Genomic DNA, 26,359 nt, shown 5'->3' with positions numbered 1-26,359 from the left:
ATGTGATGTTGTTGGATGCCCGAACGTTCTACGCCACTTGACCAAAAAGCAGCTGCAGCGGCGAATCCACCTGTCTGTTTTAACACAGCAAGCTGGGTGAGTTGGTGACTGCATATATTCCTAGCGGTGCGAAGTGCAACCCGGAAAAAGGACAAAAGGAAGTGCACGATACCAGTGATACTGCGCTCGTACATGGTATATGCAACGTCGCCACTCCCCCGGTTGAGTACCGGGAGATTCGAATTACAGAAAAGGTATTCGGACCCTTATTTTCTCGTAAACTAAGTCCTTTCTTGGCACGAAACAAGAGTTGCGAGGTTTCTGGAATGGTATTTTAACATTCAACGTCGACTTAGTATTTGCCTTCCTAGTACCTTTAAGAACTGCCTACTCGCTTGCAGTGCGCCCGCCTGCTGGAAACAGAACAGTATGACATGACCTTTTCCTGGCCGAGTTGGTGCTTACTGAATGACACGATATTGTAACGCAATAATACTGAACAGGAAATATTAGCGTCTGCTAACCTGTCTGCTCTGTAGTTTTGCGCTACAAAATCGCATCATTCAATATGACACAAAATGGCCCTGTAACAAAGCGACGAGCATAAGTCGACGAATATACCACTGCCGGCTTGGGCGTAAGGTTCCAGGTACAGTTATTAACACTAAAGAAATCGACAGCACGCAACTTCATTCAATTATAAGTGGTTCTCACCCATTTTTCAGAGAGAAGAAATCGCAGAACGATGCACTCCGGCTCTTCGTCTTCTTCTAGTGAACCGCGCGTGTTTCTTTCTTTGGTTTTTTTTTTAATGAGGGCGTTTGTGGCACTTAAAAGGGTGCCTCTCGGTATAGCAGAAAATATTTTAAGGAAATCTGAACATAGAAAAAAAACCAGAGTGAGCATGTCTCATTCTTAATTGTGCAGGTATTCAGGAAGACTAAACCACATGGAAGATAATGTTAATGAACTAATATTTAAAGAAAGTAAAAAAACATAATAGGATATCTAAGCACTCTTTATGATTTGTGAATGCGAAAGCATTACTGTGAAATTTAACGGCGCTGAGCGGTTTTTCGTGTTTTGCGCTGCAGGTAATGTTTTGGATTTTCGCTGCGGCGTATGTTACCGAGTTTGCAGTTATGGTGCGGGTGAGTTTTTTTTAATATATTATTTTGCAGTCTCTACGGTAGCATGTTCGCTGTTGAATGGCATCATTTGGACGCTATTGCCGAGAAATCAAGTGCATTTATGTGTTATTACGTATTATTTGTTACGTACGCGGATCAAGCGACGAGAGACCTAGGATGCAGCAGCGGCCAGCAAGGCCTGCAGCTGCGCTCGGGAGCTAAGGCCACTGGAGGTGAGAGAGAGATGCGAACCGCGCGCATGGCGCCCTCTCTCCTCACCCATCCTCCTGCGCGCTATCGCTACAGCAGGTGTTCCGTTTCGCTCGCTCTGCTCCGTTGAGGCGCGCTCGTGACGTGGCATCGAAGCCAATGGCAACCTGGGAGCCCTGTCGCTCCTACAGACACCGCCTTTGTCGCTGAATGGGCCATTTGATACTTTCTCATAAATAATGAAGAACCGCGAACAAACCATCCATTTTACACCTCATATTTAGAACTATGTACAAGAATTACTCCTGCATACGCTTGATCTTTCTAGTGCAAACTTACCCCTGCAGCAATCGAGCTACCACGGCGCCGTGCTCAGATCCACTTTATTATTTAAATTTAGGTACTGCAGACCAGTAAGTTAACGGGAGGCAAGGACTTCTATTGAAGTTCCATTGCCAAACTTGGCCAATCCAACATATTGAGGGTACGAGCCGCATGCTTGGTAGGAAACAAGAAGAACAGCGCCAGCGCGTTCCGCATATTGACCACGCAACGAAGAAGCAGACAAAGCGTGCTCGTTCGTTACGTGCTCGTTCGTTGCGTGCTCGTTCGTTGCGTGCGGCTGTGTCGTCCTCGTCTCTTCGCAAAGACCCAAGCGTCCCCACTCGCCATGCAGCCGATCATTCCTTCGATTCCTCGCCGGGCACCCGCCATTCCCCCCGCTATACCGCAGCTTCCCCCACCACCACAGCGGGAAGACCCGAGGCCCATGAACGTGGCACCCAACGCACCTGGCCCCGTCTCCGCTGTGGCAACCCCTGCTCGTCCATCCCCCGTCGTAACCAAACCAAGACTGCCTCAGCCTCCACCGCCACCACCGCCGCCGCCTATGCCAGCACAGTTCATGCCAAATAGTAAGCGTCCTGTGCGCTTTTCTTTAGTTTTCTTTTCTTTTCATTTTACTGCATCATTAAAAAGGCACTATGCCAGAAAGATGTTGCATTACTAATCAAATGTAGTGAAACCCCATGATCCCACATTATCAGTCGCAGATAATACATAATGCAAGCATGACAATGAGCAAGTAACACATCTGGGCAATGATTAAAGCAACCAAATCATACTCAAGCAAGCAATGGAATCGCGTGCTCATAACGCTACATCGAAAATATAAATGGAAAGCAAAGACATCACCAAGTATTTACCAAATTGTCATGTATTATACGTTCCCCGTGCATGTTATATGTGTAACAGGTGACTTTTAGAAGACCGTCTATAATGTTTTCATGATAATAGAACTTCTTATAACTGGTTCTTCTAGCTAAAGCGACCTTGAGGCTCATATATTGCATAGAAGTGACATTACGCGGTGTAGTTTGTTTATTACTAGGCTTAATAGCAGCAACATTGCATCCTGACATCGCTATGTACGTATTCAGGGCAATATTGGTGTTTATTAAGTCGATATCATCAATATATTGTACCATTGTGCGTCCATTGCTGTAAATATTACTGCATACTTAATAAATTGAAACTTCATCACACTCGTCACCCGAGTGCTTGTTCTGCGCGCTGTTTACTTCTCTGTGACAAATAACCTACTGCTAGATTTTGCTCAACTGGCCTTCGTCATCTGCTCATCAGTACATTGCTGCCTTGACGAGTCTAAACTGGAACTACACTTCCTGTGCTACAATGATGAATGAAAAATGCAATTTCATTTGTTAAGGGAACCGTGGCGCGGTCTGTCGCCAGGGAAGCGAACTGCTTTTTGGACTCCGTGTCCTCCGCATTAGGAATTTCACCCTCCTATAGGAAGATGGAATGCACAATGCAGAAATGCCCACTGCTCCTCTTCTCGCTTCCAAATCCCCCTTTTCTTTTATCAGGCGTCATCGTAGACGTTTCATTAATTTTGGGCAAAAGCAGCAAGTTCTGCTGTGAAACAAGATGTTTGCTTTTCCCGTTGCAGTGGAAACGACCAATATGCAGACGCAAGGAACTAAAGGTAAGCAAGCCCTTAGCTTCTAAGTATGCAGGAGCAATTGCATAAATGTATCTCGAAGATATTTAAGCGAAAATTAGTGGCTAGTACCTGTGTAATGCAGTCATGTCAAGCTGTCTTTTCCTTCCCATAGTGAAACCCTTGTGATACTGCCTCCACGGTGGGAGCAGTTCGCGTTGCAGAGAGCATACTGATAATCCGTTATACTCAGCTAGCTGCGATCTCCAGAAAAACGACACTTTGTGAAGCATGCTTTGAGGTAATCTAAGTGAGAAAAACTTATTCTTCCGTGAAACTTCGGAAATCAGCAAGCATTAGTGGGACAACGTGATAATTTAGTGGTACATTTTTTAAAAGAATAATCGATCGAGCAGACACTACTCACTGAAGCACCGTATCGTTTGCACTAAACGTGACTTTTATAACTGTTCCAGGATACTTTTCAGGCATGGACACAATTTGGGGCAGTAAGTTGGTTTTTCCGACACCCTCACAACAATTTGGTTACAATGTTTTTCGCACAATGTTTGGTTTGCATTTGTAGTGGCTCCAACGCTGGACAGAGCAAACAAGCCAACAGCTACGCGTTGAATGTCAATCTTAAGTGCCTCTTTTTAAACTTGAGGAATTGTTTACCACCCGAGCTAGCTCTTTATGTAATCTCTCTCTCTCTCTCTCTCTCTTTATATATATATATATATATATATATATATATATATATATATATATATATATATATATATATATATATATATATATATATAAACGTCCCCGCAGGAAGTGGATGTTTCCAATGGCAATTGGGTCCGTCGTTGGAGTAGCGTCCGCTGGCCTGTTAAACAGAGCTGAGCGCTTCTGTAGCCCCTTCTCCATCGTGGTGACTTTGGCCAAGTATTCAGCCATGCTCTTCGGTGGGCTTCAAAAAAGGCCAGCAAATAGCGGTTCTTCAACTCCACGCATCAAGTCGCGCAGCTTCTTTTCTTATGACATGTTTGGGTCCATCCGACGAATGAGGCGCGTCATATCCTCGACGTGCGGCGTTACGCTTACGTTCGGCAGATGGACGTGGGAGTGGAGTTTCCAGCGAGGAATGGAGGAACGGAGGACCCACCATTTAATGAGCCCTTCTCGGTTCTCGTACCAAGTGCGAGCACCGTCCGCCAAGTTTATGTCACACTTCTCTACTTCGCTGCGTTGTTCCACTCGTTCATCTCTGCGACAAGCTAAAACTGAACCAATTAGCCCTCTACATCTTCGAAGACATAACTGTAGAGCATGTTCGGCCCTCGTGGATTTTGAAGCATGTACTGAGTTAGCTTTGGCCATACCTTGCATAACGGCTGGTGGAGACGTCGACGTTCCTTCAGCAAGAAGTCCTTCCGTACAAGTCGTTGGGGGCGCCGACGTTGTTTCGGAGAGAAAATCAGGCTCTGTGGGCAATCCTCGCATACGCCTGCTGGCCCGCAAGACAGGGTGTGTTCACTAGTATAGGGTTTGTACTCCTGCTACTAAGATGAGGAGAAACATTTATTTTAAAAAATTGGAAAGGACAAGCAGATGTCTTTCTGCTTTTGCTGGAGGCGCCCTTAGTCCAGTACTCCTGCGGCTCTTGCTGTCTCCCGGACCCGCCGCACCAGTTGCTGCTGGTTACGAGGGTCCGAACTATAGTCAGCACGGCCTCCCACTGCTCGCGTGAGGGGTTGGGTATTCGCGGGGCTGCTTTCAAGTTGGGGCACGCCCATGTGGTGTGATATAGGCAGGCGTAATCGTTACAAAGGGGACGTTTGTATGAATATAGTGTAGGGTGTATTGCATGTAGTCTGCTTAAATGGGGGTATGTATTGGTTTGTAATTGTCGCCATGTTACGGCATCTTCACGTGAGAGGGTCTTGTGTGGAGGTAGGTATTGTCGTCTGTTCAATCTGTGGTGTTGTAGTATGGCGTTGTATTGTAAAGGTACGGTCTTCATAGATGCGGCCGCATCCCTCTATTGTGGCGCCCGGGAGGCATGAGCTCGGGCTACAGCGTGCGTACGCTGATTTCCACGGAGGGACGCGTGTCCTGGAGTCCACACTATTTCAACTTCCGGGAATTGGGAGGCTTGTTTGAGGAGTCGGTGGGCGATTGAAGATATTCCCCCTCTCGCGTAGCTACGGTAAGCTGCCTGCGAGTCAGTAATAATTGTGACGTACTCGTTGGTCAAACTAGAGGTGATGGCCAAGGCGATGGCTGTCTTCTCCGCTACGAGGGCGCTGGCAGTGCGGACCGTCATTGAGGACCTCTTGACGGCTGTGGTCGACAACGCTGATGGTCATGGCTGCTCTTTGGGGGTACTGCGCGGCATCTGTCTATAGTGTGGTGGGAAGAATGCCATATTTTGTCTGCAGAGTCTTTGCGCGAGCTTGGCGACGATCGGCATGATGCTCTGGGAGGGGTTTGTGGAGTCGTATGAACTGTACTCCGCACCTCCACCAGTTTTTTTCACAATATTACACTTGCAGACGCGCATAGCGTCGGCAAGACAGATAGCTGGACAAGATGGCGTGGATCCCTTGAAGCCTACGTCCCCAGTTTAAACTTCTTTCTTAGCGCTGGCTCGTGACAACTAGTGACAATATATACAGTAGATTAGCGGAATTTAAATCTCGCTGCCTCCAATGTTTTCGATGTTATTTTGCAATTAGTGTGAATTATTTAGCTCTCACAATCAAGGTTATGCTTTGGCAATATTGTGACGATCTGTGGAAATACATTTCTGCTGTGAAATTTGACCTGTTACATTCAAAATCCTATGATTTTATGTGTATGTTGCTTATTCGTTGTTTTATTTATTTCCCTCGCCTCTTTCTTGTTATTTTTTTCTCAAAGCAAAATTTTGTTTATCCACCTTGCTGCGTACTTACTGTGTATGCCTTTATGTTGCCTAACTGCTGTACTTAATTGTTTATCTTAAATAGCCTTGACAATAGCCCAATACAGTCGTCGACAAGGGGACCTTCTTCTGTATATTCTTGTTACAGACGTTTATTTAAATAGAAAATAAACCTCTTCTTTAAACTGGTTCAAAGCATTTCTACGGCTAATCTAGATAAACTGCAGGGAAGTAGGAGTTGGCAGTAAGCTAAGTTTTGCCTTACATGTTAGGTGGGATTTTATTGGTACCTAGTACGTGTAGCGTTGGCAGCAGTGTATCTTTGACCTCCTGGCTATCTGCTACAAAGCTGAATGCGCTAGGTTTGGCTGACGATGTATTTCGATGAGCGCAGTGGCCAAAAATGTTGTTTCTATCTTCCAGACGAAAAGAACAGGCAAGTATGATTCCCATTTCTTTTTTTTTTCTTGAAAGGGAGAAGATAGGCAAATACGTAATAAAAATACCTCTTAAGAATTTTGCAGATAGCACCAAGTGTCTTTTAGGCACCAAAAAAGCCGGATTGGGAAGTTAGTCTTGGTTCACCATTGCTGTGCAGTAACAAACACTAGTACAAGTACTAGTACTAGTACGCGCGAAGTGCATACGCGAAACACGTCGTTTGTTACGGGAGCGCAATCGGCAATTCAATAGGACGAATAGAGTAGCTTAGTTACGTTTTTTTATGTTAGAAAAATGAAGTTTAATTATAGTTATACTAACAGTGGCTGTAAAGCCGTACTTAATGCTAAAACAGTCCACTTGCTTCGGAAGCCTCGAACTTCTCTCAGGGATATTAGATTTGCTCGACAGCGCACGTTGCTTAGTATCCACCGCAGGTGCCGCAACACTCAACACTGCCGCTCTTCTACTTGCAGTGTTGCACAGATTAGGGTACTTTCTGCTGCAGTGATGCGCTTCAGCTTAGTTACTAGCCTAGATGTGGAGTTTCCGTACTTCCATTTGGGAAGACATCATTACGTTGCGTGAGCCCATGTGTATGTGCCGAGAGAATTGTACAGTCGTGTTCCAAGTCGGCTAAAACACTGTGCTCGTGATCGAAACGACCGCAGCACAGCACGGCGCAGCCGTCATACAAAAATTTGGACAAAGAACACAGTTCAATTTACTAGTATGTATTAAAACAATTTTTGCTATATCGGCTACCATGCTGTAGCTCATATTGGACGCAACTGTACATAATGTCGGCCAATGTGACGTGCTACAGGCTTTCCTTTCAGAGTTATTGACCACACGATTTATCTTGAAAGTACTGTTATATTAATTGGAGCGTCACATTGCTGCACACTATGATGCCGAACTCGTGCAGCAACAAGTGCTTCAAACAGTAGATTTCCCTTAAAGGGCCTCTCACCAGGCCACGCAGCAAATTTTGATCATACAGTGGAAATTATTATGTGCCCTCTAAGGAGTGTCCCACTGCAAGAATTTTGCAAATTAGTTCATTAATAGCCGAGATAGAGACATTGAAGTCAAGCGAACCCATGATTTCAGGAGGTGAGCGCCACTGCCAGGAGAGGTACTCTCTCCACTTGCCCCATCTAGCCTCCGCAAGCGAAAGTTCCCTGCATTCTCCCATGTCGGAGCCGGAGACTCACGTGACGCATACGTCACGGGTGCCGCCTCTTTCTTTTTTCGCTGCCGGCGCACTTCCGGTGACGGCCTCGCGCGCCTGCGGGTGCGACTATCTAGATTCGCGCAGCGCACGATTTTGCGCCCTGTGCAGGAGAACATCTGACGAGCGGCCTAAATCAGAGCTACACGAACATTGAGGCAGGTGCAAATGGCTCAGAGAGCATGATCGCGGCGTTGGAAGGCGGTAGAAACGCGTGCGACTGCGACACACGGGAACAAGCAGACGAAACGGAAGTAGATTTCTCTTGCTACGGTATGAAGTAAAACAAAAACAGGCAGACATTCCGTTTGTATATTTTTATTTCTTTAAACGATAATTCATTATTGAAGCAACGAATTAAATAACCGATGTTGCCTTGAATAATTCTTGAAGACACGTGTCACGGTAAGCGACGTCACAGAACCGCTTTGTACGTAGGCGCACTAGCGCGATATACGTCCAATCTTCGGCTCGGAGCGCGGCGTCCGCGAGGAGAAGGAAAAACGACGTTTGGTTTGAAATTGAAGCTGTTTCCGGGGCGCGTTGGGATGTAACTATCAGCAGGCACGATCGTTGGCGCTCATTGTATGCACGGCGCCTGTCGGCTCAGTATGGCCAGACCTGGTTAGGGGCCGTCTAATGAATTGCCCAGAAACACAAGGTTTTAGTCACGTTATTGGGATTGCTTAAGCAAGTCTCAGGCACGAGCGCTCAACTATGGTGCCAATGTTTCTGCTTTCCTCCGCAGGTCAACCACGCTGATTTTTCTAAAATTGGTAATCGTCATTCTGTTCCTGCTTCTTCTTCTGGCGATGTTCTTGGCCTTAGTAGTCTGTAAGTGCACTGAAATATCCATAATTTCTGTGTGTTAACCCGTGAGCTCCCGCTATATCAAGCCCATCGTATGACCATCAGTGAGCGAGAAAACCCTTACCCCTTAAAAAAGGTGGCTTTGGGTCGATCGTTTCCTTCTTCGCTCACTGTTCGTCGATGATAGCCTCCATCTTCCGTCAAATGATTTTTCTTGTTTGAATTCAGGGCCTACAGTATAATCCCTTTAATGTATTGTGTTGGGCGATTGTAATAAGATATTGGATAAGCAATATACTAAAACTAATCCTGTATCGAGTAAGATGCAGATATATAACGTGGAACCCTCGGTACACTCGCGATTTCATCCCAAGGCTCTTAAATAGCATCCGATCACGGGCGATATAGCCCTATCAGAGATAGCCGCATCAAAGACTAACGTTCTAGCGTTAAGCAAATAGCACAGATCATGAAGTATCCCCAATTAGGCGTAGCCAGAGACAAAAATCGCCTGCGAAATCGCGGTGTGTCGCGTTGCTCCACACCGGAAGTCGGTGACGGCATTGCTGTCTAAAGTGCGAGTCGTGCGTTCTCGCGAGGTTAAAAGTTCTGAAGCCACAGCTGGCAGTTTTATAGTTATTTCAGCCTTTAAATTTAAAGAAAAAAAAACGAAAAATTGTGAATCAGCCGAAGCATACTATCAATGAAGTCCGAGAGGACGAGGATGTTTTCTATGTAGTATGTGCTAGGTACCACCTTATTTAAGGATTTGAATGATTGAATTCGCTTGATTTCTTGTTACACCCGCCCTTCATCCCATTCCGTTGGGTAACCATTCCTGGTAAGCCTTTAAAGCTTACCCCAGAACGCAACTGGGAAGTCTCTGCAACAGTTATTGCTATAGGACACACTGAAACTCTACAAAGGTCTCGAAGTTACTCTATATTCAACAACTGGGAAATATTACGATAATGGTAATATTTTTATTACGTTCGACGATTGATTGCTCGTTCTTTGCATAAGCGGCACGCAATGAGCAGCATTGTTTTATTTTTACATACGTGAACAAATAAGTTAAGGCATGCATGGGCTATTTTATGATGGGGCCTGTTTCTTCCTTGCAGATTACCGAGAACCTGAAACAAACGGTGAGTCTTCAAAGTGCAGCAACCAGGCGGAACATTCTGCGTAGCACTCTTTCTTGACACCTTTATGAATGGGAGATTAACCCACATGTCTCATTTTGCGTGTGCTAATTTATCGTCTTAGCTGTAATGGAGTTATTCGTTGCATTTATTCATTTTCCTTACTATCGCGTAGGCTATTATGACTTGTAGGTTCATTCTACAGTAATAGATATGAGATCATAATCTGCTGCAATCCGGGGTATCCAAACGGTTGTATGTTTGCAAATGGAGAAGTGTAAAGAGAAATTGCAGTCCTTTATGTTGAGAATTGCTACGGCCATCTCTAGATAATTCTGTTTGATCTCTTATAAATACTAAGAAATACTACAATGTGTAGATCCGTTTAAAGCGTCTTGGTGAAGCTGTTGTGTTAGCATTCGGCAGTGTCTGGTCCTTGTTAGTCTTTTCATAATTGCCTACAAAGAAAATATCCGCAAAGTACCAGATAGCGTCATAATTCCCTACCTCACCAGCTGAAGAATGAACGAGTAGTGTTCGAGATATTTTGTTCTCCTTTCGCACTGTCAGTCCTGTCCGACCATGCTCGACAAGATAATTCATAGGTCAAATTGAAAAACCCTGGTAAGGCCAGCTGTAAGGATAACGTCGTGTACTAAGTTGGTCAAGTTTAACACTTATACGGTTGGTTAATAAGGGAACACTCATGCAGGAAAGAAACAAAATAGGAAAGGCATTGACGTCACGTTTTTGAAGCGGGAAATGCAGCCATGTTCGTGTGCCAGCTCCCATTGCGCCTCCAATCAGCTCGCCGTAGCAGAGAGGCGGAATCTTTGAACTTGCATTGCTACGAGCCGCCGATAGTGTGTGCTGCCGACGGGCGTCAGAACAGACGCTTACGAAACTTTTGTAACGTACGCGCTCCTGTGCTTTTCCGTGATCCGTTGAACACGACCACGAAGACCCACCTGCTGTGGGTTTGCCCTGCACTGAAACCGACGAGGCTCCGGCACCTCGCAGCAGCGGGACTCTCGCCGCATAATCCGAGCGATTACACTGCTTGGACGCAGGGACCACATTATCGATCCCTCTTGGACTTCATTAGATCAGCAAATCTTTTTTCATTCATTTAATCATCCTTATTCACCCCCATCCCATACTCCTGTATGCCCTGAGGCATTTACCCTCGTATTAAAAAAAAAACCACGCCATGATTACTTGAGTGTGTTGTGCTGACTGACGACTCAGGCTCACAGACCCAAAACACAACTTTCAAGCTTACACACCACGCTCCAAAGTAAAGTTGTCTCGCGAACAGGATCTGCTGCGAGAAAGGTTCGGGCCGAAAAAACCTACCTCCCTTTTCAGAGGCTTAGAGCAGCAGCGAGAGCTTCAGAAGCGTGGTTCCTATGGCAACATTGATGTTTCGGTTACCACTCCCAATAGTCCTTTGCGAAAAACAGCACGTGACTTCCGCCAAAGATTCTACGATACCTCCATGCTGGCCGGGGCCTCTCCTATGCTTTCCTTCCTCCATCGGAACACTTTATTCTTAGTCATCATCTGCTCGGCTGTCACACCACCGTCTTAGGTCAACATGTGACACGATATAAAAGAATGTCATAGTATCTGCCGCTGCCTAAGTCTCATAAAGTAATTTTTGCTGGCGTCCATAAAATTGTGGCCGAAAGGGAGAAGATTTTCAGTGTTGCAGCCCGCATCTACAAAGAAACTGAATGCTCCTCAAGGCATGCTGCCGTCTAGGTGCAAATGACACGAGCAGTCTGCAGCATCGCAGTGAAACGGCGTAATGACTCCGGTAGCACAGTTCTACGTGCTGACATAACGTAGACTTCCATTCGCTAAAGACATGCAGGGTGCGATTCTTACGGCTGCAGCCTGGGCTATTTTCCGTGTAAATGCAATATTGCACAGTCACCGTCACGCGCACAGGTATGGAAGCCATTGCGTAAGATACTTGGAATGGGGCGTGCATATGCTGATGATTGTTCAACTCAGGAAGCATTTCATGTTCACATCTGCTCCCGTATAACGGATAGGTAGAAAGTTTTGTCTGTTTTAAAGCGAAATAGGCTGGTCCCGGAGGTAGGCTGGTCCCGGAGACATCTTGATGTAGGGTCGTGTGGGTCTCATGGTGTAAGTCTCTGCGACTTGGTATTTTGCATGGCAAGCGCGTAATCACTGTGCTGTCACACGTTGTGTTTAATGGCTTCAATTGAATAGCAATAATTATTTGATTCACGTGGATTCCAATATGTGCCTTGGATCTGCATGATTGCTTACTAATAATTATCCCACGCGTTCATGTGGCGTCCTCTTGTTTTTTCTTTAGAAGATGTAGAGGATGATACGCCAGTTGGCGCTGTAACGGAGCCGACCATGAGAACAAAGCTGAGACCCCACTACACCACATCGAAAGACCTGCCGGTGACGCCTCGAACGATTCCGACCCCCAGCAGTAAGTTAAATTTAGATGTATCAGTGTAAACTTACTGCATTATGTTTGACACTTTTTAAATATTATTTTTCTATAGATGCGCACGGTTGAAATCAATTGTAAATTGCTGTGTGACATTCAATTAGTACTATAGCATAAACTGTAAACTTCAGTAATCGCAATTGTGTTTAAAGTTGCCTTCACCGCTCTGCAGTACCGCATTGTGCTGAAGCGTACGGAATGCACTGCGGTGAAGGGAAAAGAGAATTTCCGCAGCACGAAGTGTTAACAACGTGCCATTATCCAGTATTTTTTGATAGCGCCTCCAGGATGCCAAGTTGGCAACGGGCAGACCAAGGCCAGAACCCGGATTTGTCGTTTATGGGGGGCTCGCTGAGACGGCTCGCGTTCCGGGGGTGTATATAATCGGATGCCCGCTATCGCGGACAGCCGATCTGCTACACTAACACCCCCAGAAAGTTCCAGTCTAGGCGGCCCCAACCGACGACCACTCCCGGTTCCAACTCTTATCCCCCCAGTGCCCCTTTGGTGTTACGTAGATTCTGCGCGGCCCGCTTTCTTATCGTGTTAGGTGCTCTCTTGAGGCTTACGTTTAGCGGTATTAGTTTTATTTTCGCACTCTAAATAATCTCACCACAATACACAATTGTATTGCGGTGAAGCACGCTGTTGCGATACAACAAGCTCTTATGTTACATGACGCAAAGGAAGACGAAGACGGGCATCTGAGCTTGGCACAACCCGTTTACCATCTTGGTCTCTCGCTTCGCTGATCTTGTAAATACATTGTAGTTAGTTGCTCTGTTTGTGCCTCTCTGCATGTAACAATAATAAAGTACTACTGCCATCTACGCACAAAATACCTTTGCCCGCATTTCTACCCGCTGCTCCACTCAGTAAAATTTTCTTAATAACCACTGTGGAGCAAGGGAACCCCACTATAAATTAAGCAGATTACGAACAGCTAATTGAGACGTCATTTTTCATGTGACCACTGCATCGTAGAATGACTCTTAAATACTTTTGGCTCGTTCGAAGTGAGAGCTTGGGAGCTTCTGGTATTTATGTTAGTATGTTACTATGCATGTGTGACAATGCGCCTTCTAATAAAAAGTTGTGTTTGTCCAAAACGTAAAGCATCAGATCTCGCATTTGGTTGATAAAACAAACAAACTGAGTGGGCGCCTCCCGCAGAAAGCCTCGTTCCAATTCAGCATTAATTTTATCTTAAATCTGTGACTTGAAATGACTGTAATTCAAAGGCGCAGAATCATAAGACGCGCTAAAGGATCAGCATCTTTTTTCACCGCAAGCTGGAATTCTGTGTTATTATAACTTAAAGGCGCACCTTCCACACAGCAACATGATCATGACGTGGCGCGGTATAGGTTGGGCGTTCCTATGTCGCGCCGCGCTATTTCAAAAACGCATTGGCAGTATCTTCCGTGTAATTGCCACCGTCATCATGTCCGCTTGTTCTCTCGGTGGCTTGCAGCCACGACAACAATCAAGCCTATGATCTGCACGGTGAGTGACACGCTTAGCATCGAAGACCCCATCACTGAGGGCATCTGCGACTACGCCATCTTCTCCGATCTGATCGTAGTCGATGGTGACCTGAAACCCGTCCAGGGACGCTACGCATGGGAGGTATTCAAGAAGGTAAAAGGAGGCTGTCATTATTATAGAAGTCTTTTTGGCAGCTGTTCATTTCACCGTCGTTGTATCATAATGAGCCTAATAAAACAAACTACAGGAAAAGGGCATCAACCAGAGAACTTCATTTACCTCTACCCATGCCTTAACGTTTATGGATGTGCCATATGGGTAGCTGGCGCTTTGTCAGGCATTGATTGTCGTTTTCGCCCGCGTCCTGGACAATCTGTATATGATTCTCCGAACAAACATATAATACCATGTCATGTCATATCATTTACTAAGCTTTCTTCGGACGCCATAAACTAAGTTTCTTCCATCGCCATCCAATGTACTCTACTCAAATAAATCCCTGGTTATCTGTGCCGCAGGGATTGCGTACTCTATCCAACTCTAGTCCTTATTGTTTTTATGGGCTAGAAAATCTTGTATTCATCTTCAATTTCTAATACATGGACCAGACTCTGTTAATCTCGTACACCCGTTTAGAGCAAGCACACTTCATCTCTAACTTCGTCGCCAACGTTCGGTGTTGCCGACGCTGAGCTGTGAAATGGATGACAAGGCAGCTGCTGAGATTGTCTTGGCAAGCGAATACTGGCGAAAAACATGTGACAAGGACAGGCTGAGTGTTATACAGGCTTCTTTTCGTTCTTTTGGCTAGTTCCCGCTGCCGCAGCAAAACACTGACTGCCCTTACAGATGCTGCTCATTCTGCTCTATATACTACGGTCCTTCTCTCTATTCTATCTCTCTCTCCGTAAAAAAAAGGCCAGCGTCTCACTCCTCACCCCTCTTCCTAATTTCTGGGGGGCGGGGGGTGCAGATTGCTTCATTCGTGGTCATCTGCAGGTTCTAACCATGGGCTGGTAATTTCCTCCCGCGGAAGAATGTTCTAGCTGAGGGTGCTTTCTTTTCGAATCGACTGTGATGATGTCGCAGAACCATCGTCGAATCGATTCACTTACAAGTGCAACCCACGCGCATCTTAGAACCACCTTCATGGCAAAGGTAGTGAGTGCTGAAGCGCCGTGCTCCGCCCTCCTGACGTGCCACTGTGAGACCTGGAACTTAAACGAGTTCCAGGGCGAATTTAAACGGCACTTCTCTATCGTCTATCATGCTCGTGCTTGCGCGTGTTAAATATTTAGGGGAAACACACGCAACCAAAGTAGAGAAACATGCTACCAAAGCTTCGCTACAAAAGCTCACCTTAGGCTGCATATACGTACAATTCCTTACAAACTATTTGTTTGAGAGGGTAGAGAGGGCTTTCCCTCTACAATACGCTATGAAAGAGAAATAACACCATAATATTTGCCATTGGTTTACATGTCAGAGTTGCTATTTTAAGAGTATTTGCGTGCACACACAATCAACAATACGATAGCGTCATTGTTAAGTACCGTTACGGAAAAAAATAAGTAAAGGTTTTATGACCAAGTGTTAGGAACCGTACCTTGTCGACTCTCGGAAAGGCTGTCGCGCCATGAAATTGTGCGATGTTTGGATGCGCTGAGAGAACGCAATACTTCGCGACGCGGCATGCACTGTTCGTGTTGCAGTCCCAACTCCCTTGAGTTTTGAGGCATCCAATTGCAGCACTTGAAGTGAGGTGCGGCAAAAGAACGCGCTAACTGAAAACGAGCATGGCTGTGCCTATAGCTAAACAAATGTTATGACTTCAGTGCACGTTTGAGTTGCAAAATGCGCGAGTCTTAGCAACCGTGTCTGTTTCCTGGGTCGCAGGCGATCTCTCATGCTGACAGGACGCTGGGAGGCGTGAGCTTCTCCTCGCATAAGGCCACCGAACGCGAAGGAACGATGCGTAAGCTGAGAAGCGTTATGGACAAGCTTGTTGAGCTGGTCGTAGACTACAAGATGCTCGCCTTGGGTATGCTGGGCTTCAGGCACGACTTCTCGCAACGCGAGGACGTGTTCGGAAAGACGTTCGAGGTGACTGTCATTTTGATTTCTAATTAGGTATTTCTCCCTGTGCGTCAAACTCGTCCAGACAAAAAAAAAAAAAGAAACGTCCTTACACGAAAATTTCTTGCTTTGACGAGGCTGAGCACTGACTTTCCATAAAATATTAAATTATGCATTTTACGAGCCATAATCACGATATGAGTATGAGGCAGGCCTTAGTGGGGGAATCCACAGTATTTTTGGCCACCTTGAGTTCTTGTACGTGAATGCAAATTTAATTACACAAGCGCTTTATGTTTACTTTTCAATTATTTTTTCATGTTTAGATGTAGAAACATGAAAAAGAAAGCCACGTTAGCGCAAGCTATGCCAAAATCCCAGCCAAGTTCGTTACTTTAGCTACTCTAAAGGAGGGAGAAGCAAGAAGAAAATACCAATCAGCGCTGTACTCAAACGAACATAAGAGCACAAAGAATGTCTCTAGGGACATCAGCACCGAAACCACACCCAATTACTTATTGGACTGTCCGTTAAACAATAAGCACGTTTCATAGCAGACAAAACGTGCAACGCCATTTTTATGTGGTCCTTAACGTTAGCGTCCACTAAAATATGGCGAAGGGCAGTAAGGACACGTCTCTTCCTGTCCGGGAATGACCTCTGTTCGAGCAGTTTGCTCAGTGCAAGACGATTTCTGTACGGGATAACCATCCCGTTACGTGAACGAATCCGCTGTTGATCATATTCACGGCATTCAATGATAATATACTCGACTGAATCGCCGGAGTTATCACAGTAACTACAATGTGGGGACATTTTTCTTCTGATGCAACACAAGAAGTGAAGCGTTTTTGTATTTCGCCTTCATCGAAATGCGGCCGCCGCGGATGAGATCGAGCCCACGAAACATACTCCTCGTCCTCACACCCTTATACCTCTAAGGGTGTAGGGTGTGAACTATAGGATAATTTGTACCCTAAAGGGTGCCCCTGAATCACTTTTTATCGAAGTGTAGAAAGGCATTTCACGTGAAAATATGATGTTTTTGAAATACTTTACCGCAAAAAGCCCTTCAATGCGTTAACCAGAAGCGGAGTTATGGGCAATCAAACACGGCCTCCACTGTGCTCCCGTTACTTCTTCAATGCCCTGCACTACGAAGGCTACGGATCAGTGGGGCGCGCCCACAACGCTCCGCCTTCTAAATGACACCATGGCGCGCAGTTCAAATTTTATTTTGGATGTTAACGTAGATGCCACGACTTCCTCCTTTGGTGCCCACGACGCGCTAAACATTAGCCAAACGCGGCTGTCTTCAGCGAGTTGCAGTGCACTTAGCCAGTGGACTCATGGCGGCACCTCGGGGCGGCCGTGTTATCTAAGCCATGTAGTCGACCGCGGCTTGATGTCAGCTATCGGCCAATAGCAGCTGTCTAAGGGAATGACGACATAGTGCATCCGATGACGAAATAGTGCTTTAGATGAGAGTGAAGACAGGGCCTTCTGTTGAAAACAGAACGTTTGAGAGAAAGGTGACTTCGCGATCCGCTTGCGAGCTCCACGCACCGCGCGCGACAGCAAAGCTTGGCTGAGTTGTTCACATCAGCGTATGCTACCCGGTGGCTATGGTATTTCGCCAAAGCCCGACGGGTGGTTCAGGGCTCCATTTAAGGACTCTTAAAAGTGTAAATAGACTTACAGTGCACGGCGTGGCTCATAATCACATCGTGGTTCTGACACGTAAAAATCTAAAACTTCATTTTTTTTTTTAGATTACCTAGAAAAATCGTTACGGTGATGTGTCACTTTTGCATATTTCGGTAAGCGAAATGCAAATGAGGTGAGTTTGAGTGATGTAGCCGCAATGGAGAAACGAAACAAATTAAATAACGATACGAATGGGCCACACACAGCAAGACGTGTCGCTATGTTTCGTGTATGTATATATATATATATATATATATATATATATATATATATATTTATGGGAAGTTTGTATTGATACGAAAGCATCTATTGCGTGAAAAAGCTTGCGTCTGTAGCACCGAAACGGCACCAACTTCTCATTGGCTGCGACGCCACATCACGAGCGTGCCTCGAAGAAGCAGAGGTGGCAAATCGGATCATTTGCCACGTCACCAGCACGTCACCATATCTCCTACCGTCGTCATCGACGGGAGGAAATATGGCGATGCGACGCCGCGGGACGAGACGGGTTGTCGTCGGCAAGGCGGTCGCTTGACGCGCGTGTGCAGGTAACGCCATCTCGCGCTCGGAAGCCGGCGCGCGGTTCCGTCTCTCTCTCTCTCTCCCATACTGTGCTCAGCTGCCGCGCGCGCCTGCCCGCCTTGGTTGCCGCTGCTGTTTCCTCGGTCTCTCGTCTCGCAGGACGTCGGTAGCATGCGTCGTCCTTGATTTCTCAGCCATATCTTCCAGGTGATTCCGCTCTACAGCCAAAATGCTAACATAAAAACTGTACCAAAAAAATATAAACCGTAACAATTTAATCGCAAAACACGATAACATAACCCGCACAAAACTCGACGGCATTACTCGCAGCGCAAAACTCGAAGGAACGCTCAGCGGCATTCAATTGAACACTATTGCCTTCGTATTCACGGCTCATAAGAAATACTTAGTGAGCCTTGATAATAGGTAAGAATAACAATACATTTTCATCTAATACCACAGTGGACGTACACCAATATTACTGTCATGTCTATATTGCATTGTCGCAACCCCATTTTCACTTCTATTCGGTGGAGTTAAGTATCAGGCTACGATAACACACGCATAGCCGCGCTATTCTTCTGTGATAATGTTGGCTACTCGAGCTTTAACTCTATAAAGAATGACGAGATATGGTTTGTGGTGAATGGCTGACTGCGACAAAATTGTTCTACTTCAACAGCCGGTGCAACGAATCAATATTTAGTTCACCTTTATTCTTTCTATTTTCTTACGAGGAGCGTCACTGCGAAGGTCTAGGAACGGCGATTATGTACCATATTTAAACACGTCTAGTTAATTTTTATTGTGCTTTTGTTTTCAAGTCCGGGATAAGTGCGGCACCTCCAAAAATATCTGAAACAGATAGCTCTATTTAGGCGCCGTTTATGAATAAATGGGTTATGGCCTTTTGTATCCAATGTCACGACAAAATGGCCTCGATTTATTAGTGTTTTAGCCTGAAGTGGTTGCGATGCTGCCGGGTGTAACTGTCTTCTTTTCTTTCTTGTTATGAAAATCTCCCAGTACCTGAAAGCAGCTCTCGAGCTTAGGGAAGGTTCCATGACCTTTCTCGGCCTGTGGTTCATCACAGCAAAAAACGCGGAGGCGTTTGCGAAGCTTCCCGGCAACACACAGTACGTATTGTGACAAACTTACCGTAACAAACGATGACCTCTATAGCTAGATGCCCAAAGGAAGCTAAATGCCTTTCATATTGGCTACCTTAGTGTCATTCTCGTTATGGTTCCACTGTTGACCTAGATCACGGTATTTTTTTTCTTCCTTTTAGATCCATCGACTTTATCATCATACAGACCCACATAACAATGACTGCGCAAAACGGGTCTTGCTACGCTTACATGATCAGTGAGGGCAAGGAATTAGGCGATGTACCAAATTTCGTAAGTGCTGGTGAATGGTTTGTAACCATTTCTCACGCAGTGCAAACTTGTCAACCTTGGCTTCTTTGTGAAATCAGAACGTACTTTGACACACGAAGAAGCTACAAGTCAGTTCTTGTAGCACTGGTTATTCCATGGTTGTACACTAGTGGCATTCTCGAAAGCGGGGATGCCTTGTATAGGCCAGGATAATTTAGATATTTATTTCTCTGGCAAGGATTATATCAAGTACTCATAGGGCAAGCTTTACGCGCCTTTCCTGAAGCACCATATAAGTTCACTGGCTTTGATACTGACCCCCTAACGCGTCAGAGGAACGGGCCTTCGGAATTCTTCGCAGCTTTCCGCACTAAGTGAACTCTGTTGCCACTAATCATTCCCCTATGCAGCACTATGTGTTCTGCCCAATCAGCCAGTTAATCAGTTACTCAGTCCATTTATGGGCTGAAGTGTTGGTGGCCAATTTAAATGGTGAAAGGAGCTGACTTTGCCGTTTGCAATACTCCATCGCACTCCCTGTGGGCCTCACGTTACATGTGGTGTTTTAATGCTTTGGAAGATTAGCGACACTGCTCCGAGTCAGCCTAGCAGTCTTCTATGTGTTCGCCAGGGGCCACTCCGACGCGGGACGGCCGCAAACAACCATCTCTAAAGTACGCCAACGTTGCACTTTTCTCGAGTGGCCGTCGCTTCCAAACGTATAATTCCCCGAAGCAGCCACAGCTTCTCATGCCACGGCTATCGAGAACTGAAAACTGTACATTATCTACGTAATTTTTATTTACAATTTCTTTGCTAGCCGTCACGCGAAGTTCGCTATTTTCGTTGAAGTTGTTCGTAACAGTATCCTCTTAATCATAGTTGTGCCTCGTAATCAGAAAGTGGTTTTGGCACGTAAAACCTCATAATACAGTTTTTTTTATCATATTACTTGTTTTATTGTAATAGAGCGAATGGGACGAAACGGCCACTCTGTTAGAAGGTTCTTTTTAAAATATCAGTGATAACAAAGAAAAGAAACGTCTTATTTCGGTGGCAATGGTTGAACCAACCTGTGTTTGAAACGTTGACACCAGTTCGATTAGCTAATTTTTGTAATCACTGTTCTTCCCTGTAAGCGAAATTACTAGCAACACTGAATACTAGTAGTGCTAGTGTCCCGTCGCCAAATACCGCCTGTGTATAGGATTTCTGCGTGATCTCGTATTCGTCGTTACGTTCTCTTTGCTAACAATGGAACGCTAATTATACCCACAGGCGACGGCTGAGGTGGCCTTGAGACGTCTGCGGGAGGTCGGGGTCGACGGCCTTCGAGTGCTTTTCTCGTCGACCATGGCCGTGATGGCGTATGTGAGCGCCAAGGGTTCGCCCAGCGTCGGCCCACGCAGAAGGAAGTGCGATCGTTCCTTCTTAGCCGATATCGACTCTGTTTGCCGTGAGACGCTCGGCAACCTGCAGTCCGAGTACTGGCCTGACGACATGTCCGAGTCCATCACCTTCCGAGAGTCGGAGAGCGGCTACATGTTTGTCTTCGAAAGCATCAACTCGCTCAATGGCAAGGTGGGAAGCGGTACACCTTATTGCGCTGCATTTTGTGTAAACCACTGAGACCACGAGCGCGGTTTCTTGGGTGTCTTATCTCATCCCTATGCAGACTAACCCCCGTATTCTCAAACGATCCTCGAATCTAAGCTACTCAACTAATGCATGATAGTGATGATTTATTGGCCCCCCCTTTGGAACGGGGCAGTGACAAGTAGTCACCTAGCCCGCTTGAGTTATTCAGGTATGCTATGCCTGCTTTTCATTCTAACATCTTTGTATACACCTTCTTAAACCTATTTTCTCTTCCTGAAAACTTCATTATCTACTTTGTACCGCTACCTACGCCTGTAGCGGATCCAGTCGTATCAATTTCGTCCCAGAATTTGTTTACCGATACTTCGAACGTCTCTAGCTTATCTCGCATGCTGCGGGGTTGATGCTTCCGTCCTCTTTAGATCCAAGCGCTCCTAGAATATGCACGCAAAACTACAGGTATCATAGAGTGAATCACTTCGCACTTCATTAGGATGTACTGAGTAGGCTCCGGATATTTGCTGTAGCGTACACATGCTTTATCTTGTTGCGAACATTTATTCCAGTATGTCTTGTACTTAAGCCACCAGCTCTAGCCTCAAATAGCAAGGCCCCTTTGTATTATCGTACAGATATTCCCTTCTTATTTCTTCCTTTTCATTCTTGTAAATCTCCAGTCTTTTTTGTTTCCATTATTTGCATTCAATTTAGTGATTCTGTCTCTCTCACTTTCTCTTTGATGACTCCTTGTTTTCTATTTACACTTTCAATTTCCCTGCACGCGGTTTCGAACATTCTTGATCTCTTTTTGCATTCTGTGACCACACTTTTCAGATACAGATATTGGCGCACTTTAGCCACCCATTTATATTGACTCATGATTCTGAGTCGTTCTTCGACACTAATTTTGCTCTGCAATTCTCTGACCTCTCAAGACGCCCCACCCATATCACCCTGCACTGCCTCATTTGGGATTTTACCGTTGGCTCCCAAAGCCAACCGGCCTCCAATCTCTGGCTAATTTCGAACCCGGATAAAATATCCGATTTTAAGCATACTGAGGTCATAATTGCACCGCCTTTCGAACGAGGAAGACACTAAGGTTCATAAGAACTGCTTTGGAGTCGTAGATAACGCCAAGTAACAACTTTTGTCGAGGGTCGGCACTGCTTCTATTTTCTTGAGCGGAGAAACCTTCTAGAATATCGGGGGCCCTGCTAGATTTAGTTGAATTGGCAAGTGCGGGTCCAGTCATAGCCATACTCAGACATTCCGACGTGATAGCGTTTACTTGAGCTTGTATAAAATAGGGAATGATTGTTGCAGCAGCTTCCACTGAGGCAAGAAATAAAACAGCGTGTGTCGTTCATCGTGGCTGGCTGCGAACCGCCGACCCGACTGCATTCGTACGGGCGTTGCATGTGGGTCGGGCTGAGTCAACGCACCTCATGCAGTCGAGCTGGTGCAAACCGACTCCACACTTGCTAAACCCGACGGGCTAGCGTTTTACATGAAAACGGCAGACAATTCGTTGCGTAACATGCAAACTCGACCCATTTTTGTCGAGTCAAGTTGTCTTGTACAAATACCATGCATGTGGGCGTCTCTATCATCTGCTTGCCTCTTCCGCTTCCGCCACTTACGAGTGTCGTTGCTCGTATCTAGCATTTGCAGACTTCGGTGCGCGTCCTGAGCATGCGTCAAATTTTTTTTTCTCTTTGTGATTTGGGCTTTAGAACTTATAATGCTCAGATTAATACGGCGCCTTATTTATTTTTTTTTCAGGCAACTCGCTACGGAAACATGACAGATGGCTGGGCGTTTTTCGAAATCCAGCGCGACGTATACTGGCCATGCAGTACTGGTCGCGCGTACGGACGTGTCAAGCACGGCATCTCCGTCATGAGGGGCAAGCGGTCAGCAATAAAATCGACCGCATAGTGGCAGTTGTGTTCATCAACCACAGCCGTTACATTACATGCATATGCGCATGTGTGACTAAGCTCATGTAAAGCATACATATGGTGCCCACAATTTAGGTACTTCTTAACCCTTATGTAACAAAGACCCTTCTGATATTTCTAACCAGATTTTGCTCTGGCTGATTAAACAGAAGGTGGAACTTCGCCAGGATTAGCTTCGCAAAATAAAATATTCCCTCAATAACAATGACAGTGGTACTGTTAGTTTTAGACTCTATGTTCACTCGGATCACGATGACTCGAAAATCCACTTTTACTATTTACCTTATGCAATCAAGACAGAACAACTTGTCTAAATCACCTTGCTCCCTCTTTCTATAAAGTCAATCCGCTGGAGCAAAACACAGCGCTAAACGATGGGAGGAAGAGAAGGACACAGACCACAGCACTGTGGTCTGTGTCCTTCTCTTCGTCGTGTTGTTTGATGCTGTTTGCTGCTCGAAATCATGAACCAAGTGCGTACCTTTTTGCAGAGATGACTGTTTTCTTTCCTTAGTACTGCAAATTTATTGTGTAACCCTTGCAGAGCCGAGGAAAATAAAGTTGGTACGCAGAAAGAACGTAAACGTATCAAACTCTAAGTTACGGCTAGCATTTATTATTTTTTCGTAAAACCTGAAGCTATTGCGTCCCGCAACTCCGATATGATTTAGGCATTCCGTATTGGGCGGGTGAGGGGGGGTCAAGGGGTTGAGACTCTGGATTAATTTTTATCGCATAGTTCTTTAACGTTCACACGAATCTAAGTACCACGGGCGTTTCCGCGTTTCGTCGCTATCGAAGTACCGCAGCCTCGGCTGGCCTTCATTCGAAGAGAATTCATTCGAATTGGGTATGCCGCGCGAACTCGGCGGCTATAAATCGTAGATAGAAATATGTGGCATAAAGTGAATAATTAAAAAGGTAATTGACGTAATTACGTTAACTATTTAATTGAACATTTTTATTTTCTTAGAAGTAATGGCCGCCTCATCGAGTAATTAGATGTAACAGTAATAAGACGTACGAAAGCATTCGACAATATAGAATAGAATTTATTGACAGGAAGGACAGAGAGGTCCACCTGAGCTAGTGCGCTCTGATCTGCTACTCTGCACTGGGGAAGAGGGAAGGGGAGTGAAATTACTGGGATGGGCCATGATGATTAGAGAAGTGGTGAGCGCTTATGAGACAGTTGTCCTGCTAGAGCCGCTTGTCTAGCTTGGTGTCCTGCAATCCTTCGACAAGGTTTCTTACAAGCGTTTGCTACTAAAAGTTTCTTGGTTAAACTTGCATCCTAACATGTTGCAGTGCATAAAAAAATTTCTCGCTAACCGCACCCAATTTGTTCACATTAATAATCAAGCCTCTAGCTCTCTTCCAGTAAGTAACATCAGGCGTCCCGCAAGGGTCAGTCCTTGGTCCCCTTCTCTGCCTAAAAAAAACGACGTACCAACGCATGTCTTCGGTGACATCCGCATCTTTGCCGATGACTGTGTCATCAATCGCACAGTAATTAACCCTTCTGATCAACTAACTCTCGAAAGTGACTTAAATTGCGTTCAGGGCTGGAGTAACCAATGGCTCATGGAACCAAATTCCGATAAATGCAAACTGGTGTCATTTAATCTAAACGTAATCCTCTCCTGTTCCCTTATACAATCTCACACGTCAGGATAGAATTAACACAGTCTTAAAGATACCTCGGCATAACGTTGTCCAATGTTCCAACCTGGGACGCGCCTGTCACTAATGTCATACCATATACTAACAAATGCCTTGGATTCTAGAAACATCTACGTCATGCGCCACCAAACCTAAAATCACTCGTACTAGTCACTCGTGCGCTTTACACTGGAATATGCCTCCGCCATCTGGGACCCTGACCAAAAATATCTAACAAATTTCTTAGAATTCGTGCGAAATCGTGTCACAAGATTCATTCATTTATGTTATTCATATAATGCCACAATATAATCGTTAAAAGTAGTATCCGGCCTAACAATTCTGGCTCGTCGCCGTCGTATCGCTAGCATGTACTTATTCTGTAAGTTTTTTTACAGCTCACCTCATCATCCACCCCACATCGGTCCTCCGGTCCGCATTCCATTTCGGACTGGTCAACCCCTTCAAGTCGCCTGACCACGTGCACCCACTATCGCTTCTGCCTCATCATTCTTTCCACGCTCAGCCTAGGACTGGAACGGCCTTCCACACGACATCACCTCAATCACTTTCCCCTCGACATTTTTGACCTGTATAACTACCATAGTTACCAGCGAGCAAACATGTACTTAAACATATTTTCCTTGTGTATTTATTTGCTTATATTTGTAACCCTCCCCTTATGTGATACCCCTGATCCGGGGAACTTTAAGGTAATAAAGTGAAGTGAAGTGAAATGGGGTTTTGTGAGAGAAAAAGGTAAGCCCAGTGAAATTTCAGGCAAGGCACGTCCAGTCACTTCTACGGAAAGTTCAGTGACGTCGCATACGTGACTCTCACGGCTAATACAAGAGTTGCCGTGTATTTGCAAGATGAATAAGCTGATTTCGCATTTGGATTTTTGACAAAACAAGGTAAGACTATAGCCCGGTGAAATTCCATGGAAGGCAGGTTCATTCACTTCTCCGAAAAGTGCAGCGACGTCACATACATGACTCTCCCGGCTAATACAAATTTGCTGTCTATTTACACGATTAGTAAGCTGATTTCGCAATGTGGATTTTCGAGAAAACAAGGTGAGACTATAGCCCACTGAAATTCCACTGAAGGCAGATCTATTCACTTCTCTGGAAAGTGCGGCGACGTCACATGCTTTACTCTCGCAGCTAATACAATAGCAGCCGCCCATTTACAAGATGAATAAACTGATTTCGCAAGTTACATGAGAAAAAAAAGGTAAGCCCCAGTGAAATCCATAAGAAGGGAAACGTTAAGTAATGGAATCAGTATAGGCTCATTAGCTTGTTTTCAGTGTAGTGTAAAATAGGCAAGATAATTTCCTGTAAAATCAGGGAAACACTTCAGTCAATCATGAGAAGAGGTTGGCTTCAGGAATAGATATTCTACAATTGTTCATATTCATACCATCACTGAGCTAACTAAGAATTTCATAGATTATGTATAGGCATTTGTTTTAGTAGAGATATTAGCAGTTATGTAGGCACTGCGTATTCAAGGAGTACATGAGGCATGCTTGAATATATTGGCAAATGTCTACAAAGATATGTTGGTAAATATGTAGAAAGATTCCACAGCTAGCTTGGTTCTCTAC

At 45.3% G+C, this 26,359-nt stretch overlaps 1 protein-coding gene across 6 annotated transcripts; it reads left to right on the top strand.

The window, feature by feature from the left end:
- Positions 1–65: 65 nt before the first annotated feature.
- On the top strand, positions 66–25,484 carry LOC126532436 (uncharacterized). Of its 6 annotated transcripts, XM_055071319.1 has the most exons (12): positions 66–2,254; positions 3,313–3,348; positions 3,780–3,812; positions 8,641–8,726; positions 9,827–9,850; positions 12,201–12,326; positions 13,822–13,988; positions 15,732–15,938; positions 19,167–19,276; positions 19,432–19,543; positions 20,801–21,103; positions 25,146–25,484. In XM_055071319.1, exons 4-12 carry the CDS (start codon positions 8,705–8,707, stop codon positions 25,470–25,472), a joined length of 1,398 nt encoding a protein of 465 aa, XP_054927294.1. In that variant the 5' UTR covers positions 66–2,254; positions 3,313–3,348; positions 3,780–3,812; positions 8,641–8,704; the 3' UTR covers positions 25,473–25,484. The 6 variants fall into 6 exon arrangements, with proteins under 6 accessions (XP_054927294.1, XP_054927295.1, XP_050036086.1 ...); XM_055071320.1 differs by lacking the exon at positions 3,780–3,812; XM_050180129.3 differs by lacking the exons at positions 66–2,254; positions 25,146–25,484 and adding an exon at positions 22,907–23,365 and having other exon boundaries at positions 3,032–3,348.
- Positions 25,485–26,359: the final 875 nt, after the last annotated feature.

The sequence above is a fragment of the Dermacentor andersoni genome, chromosome 5 (genome assembly GCF_023375885.2).
Source record: "Dermacentor andersoni chromosome 5, qqDerAnde1_hic_scaffold, whole genome shotgun sequence".
Lineage (NCBI taxonomy): Eukaryota > Metazoa > Arthropoda > Arachnida > Ixodida > Ixodidae > Dermacentor > Dermacentor andersoni.
The sequence above is the reverse complement of the archived record's forward strand: the minus strand, read 5'-3'. Positions and strand labels throughout refer to the sequence as shown.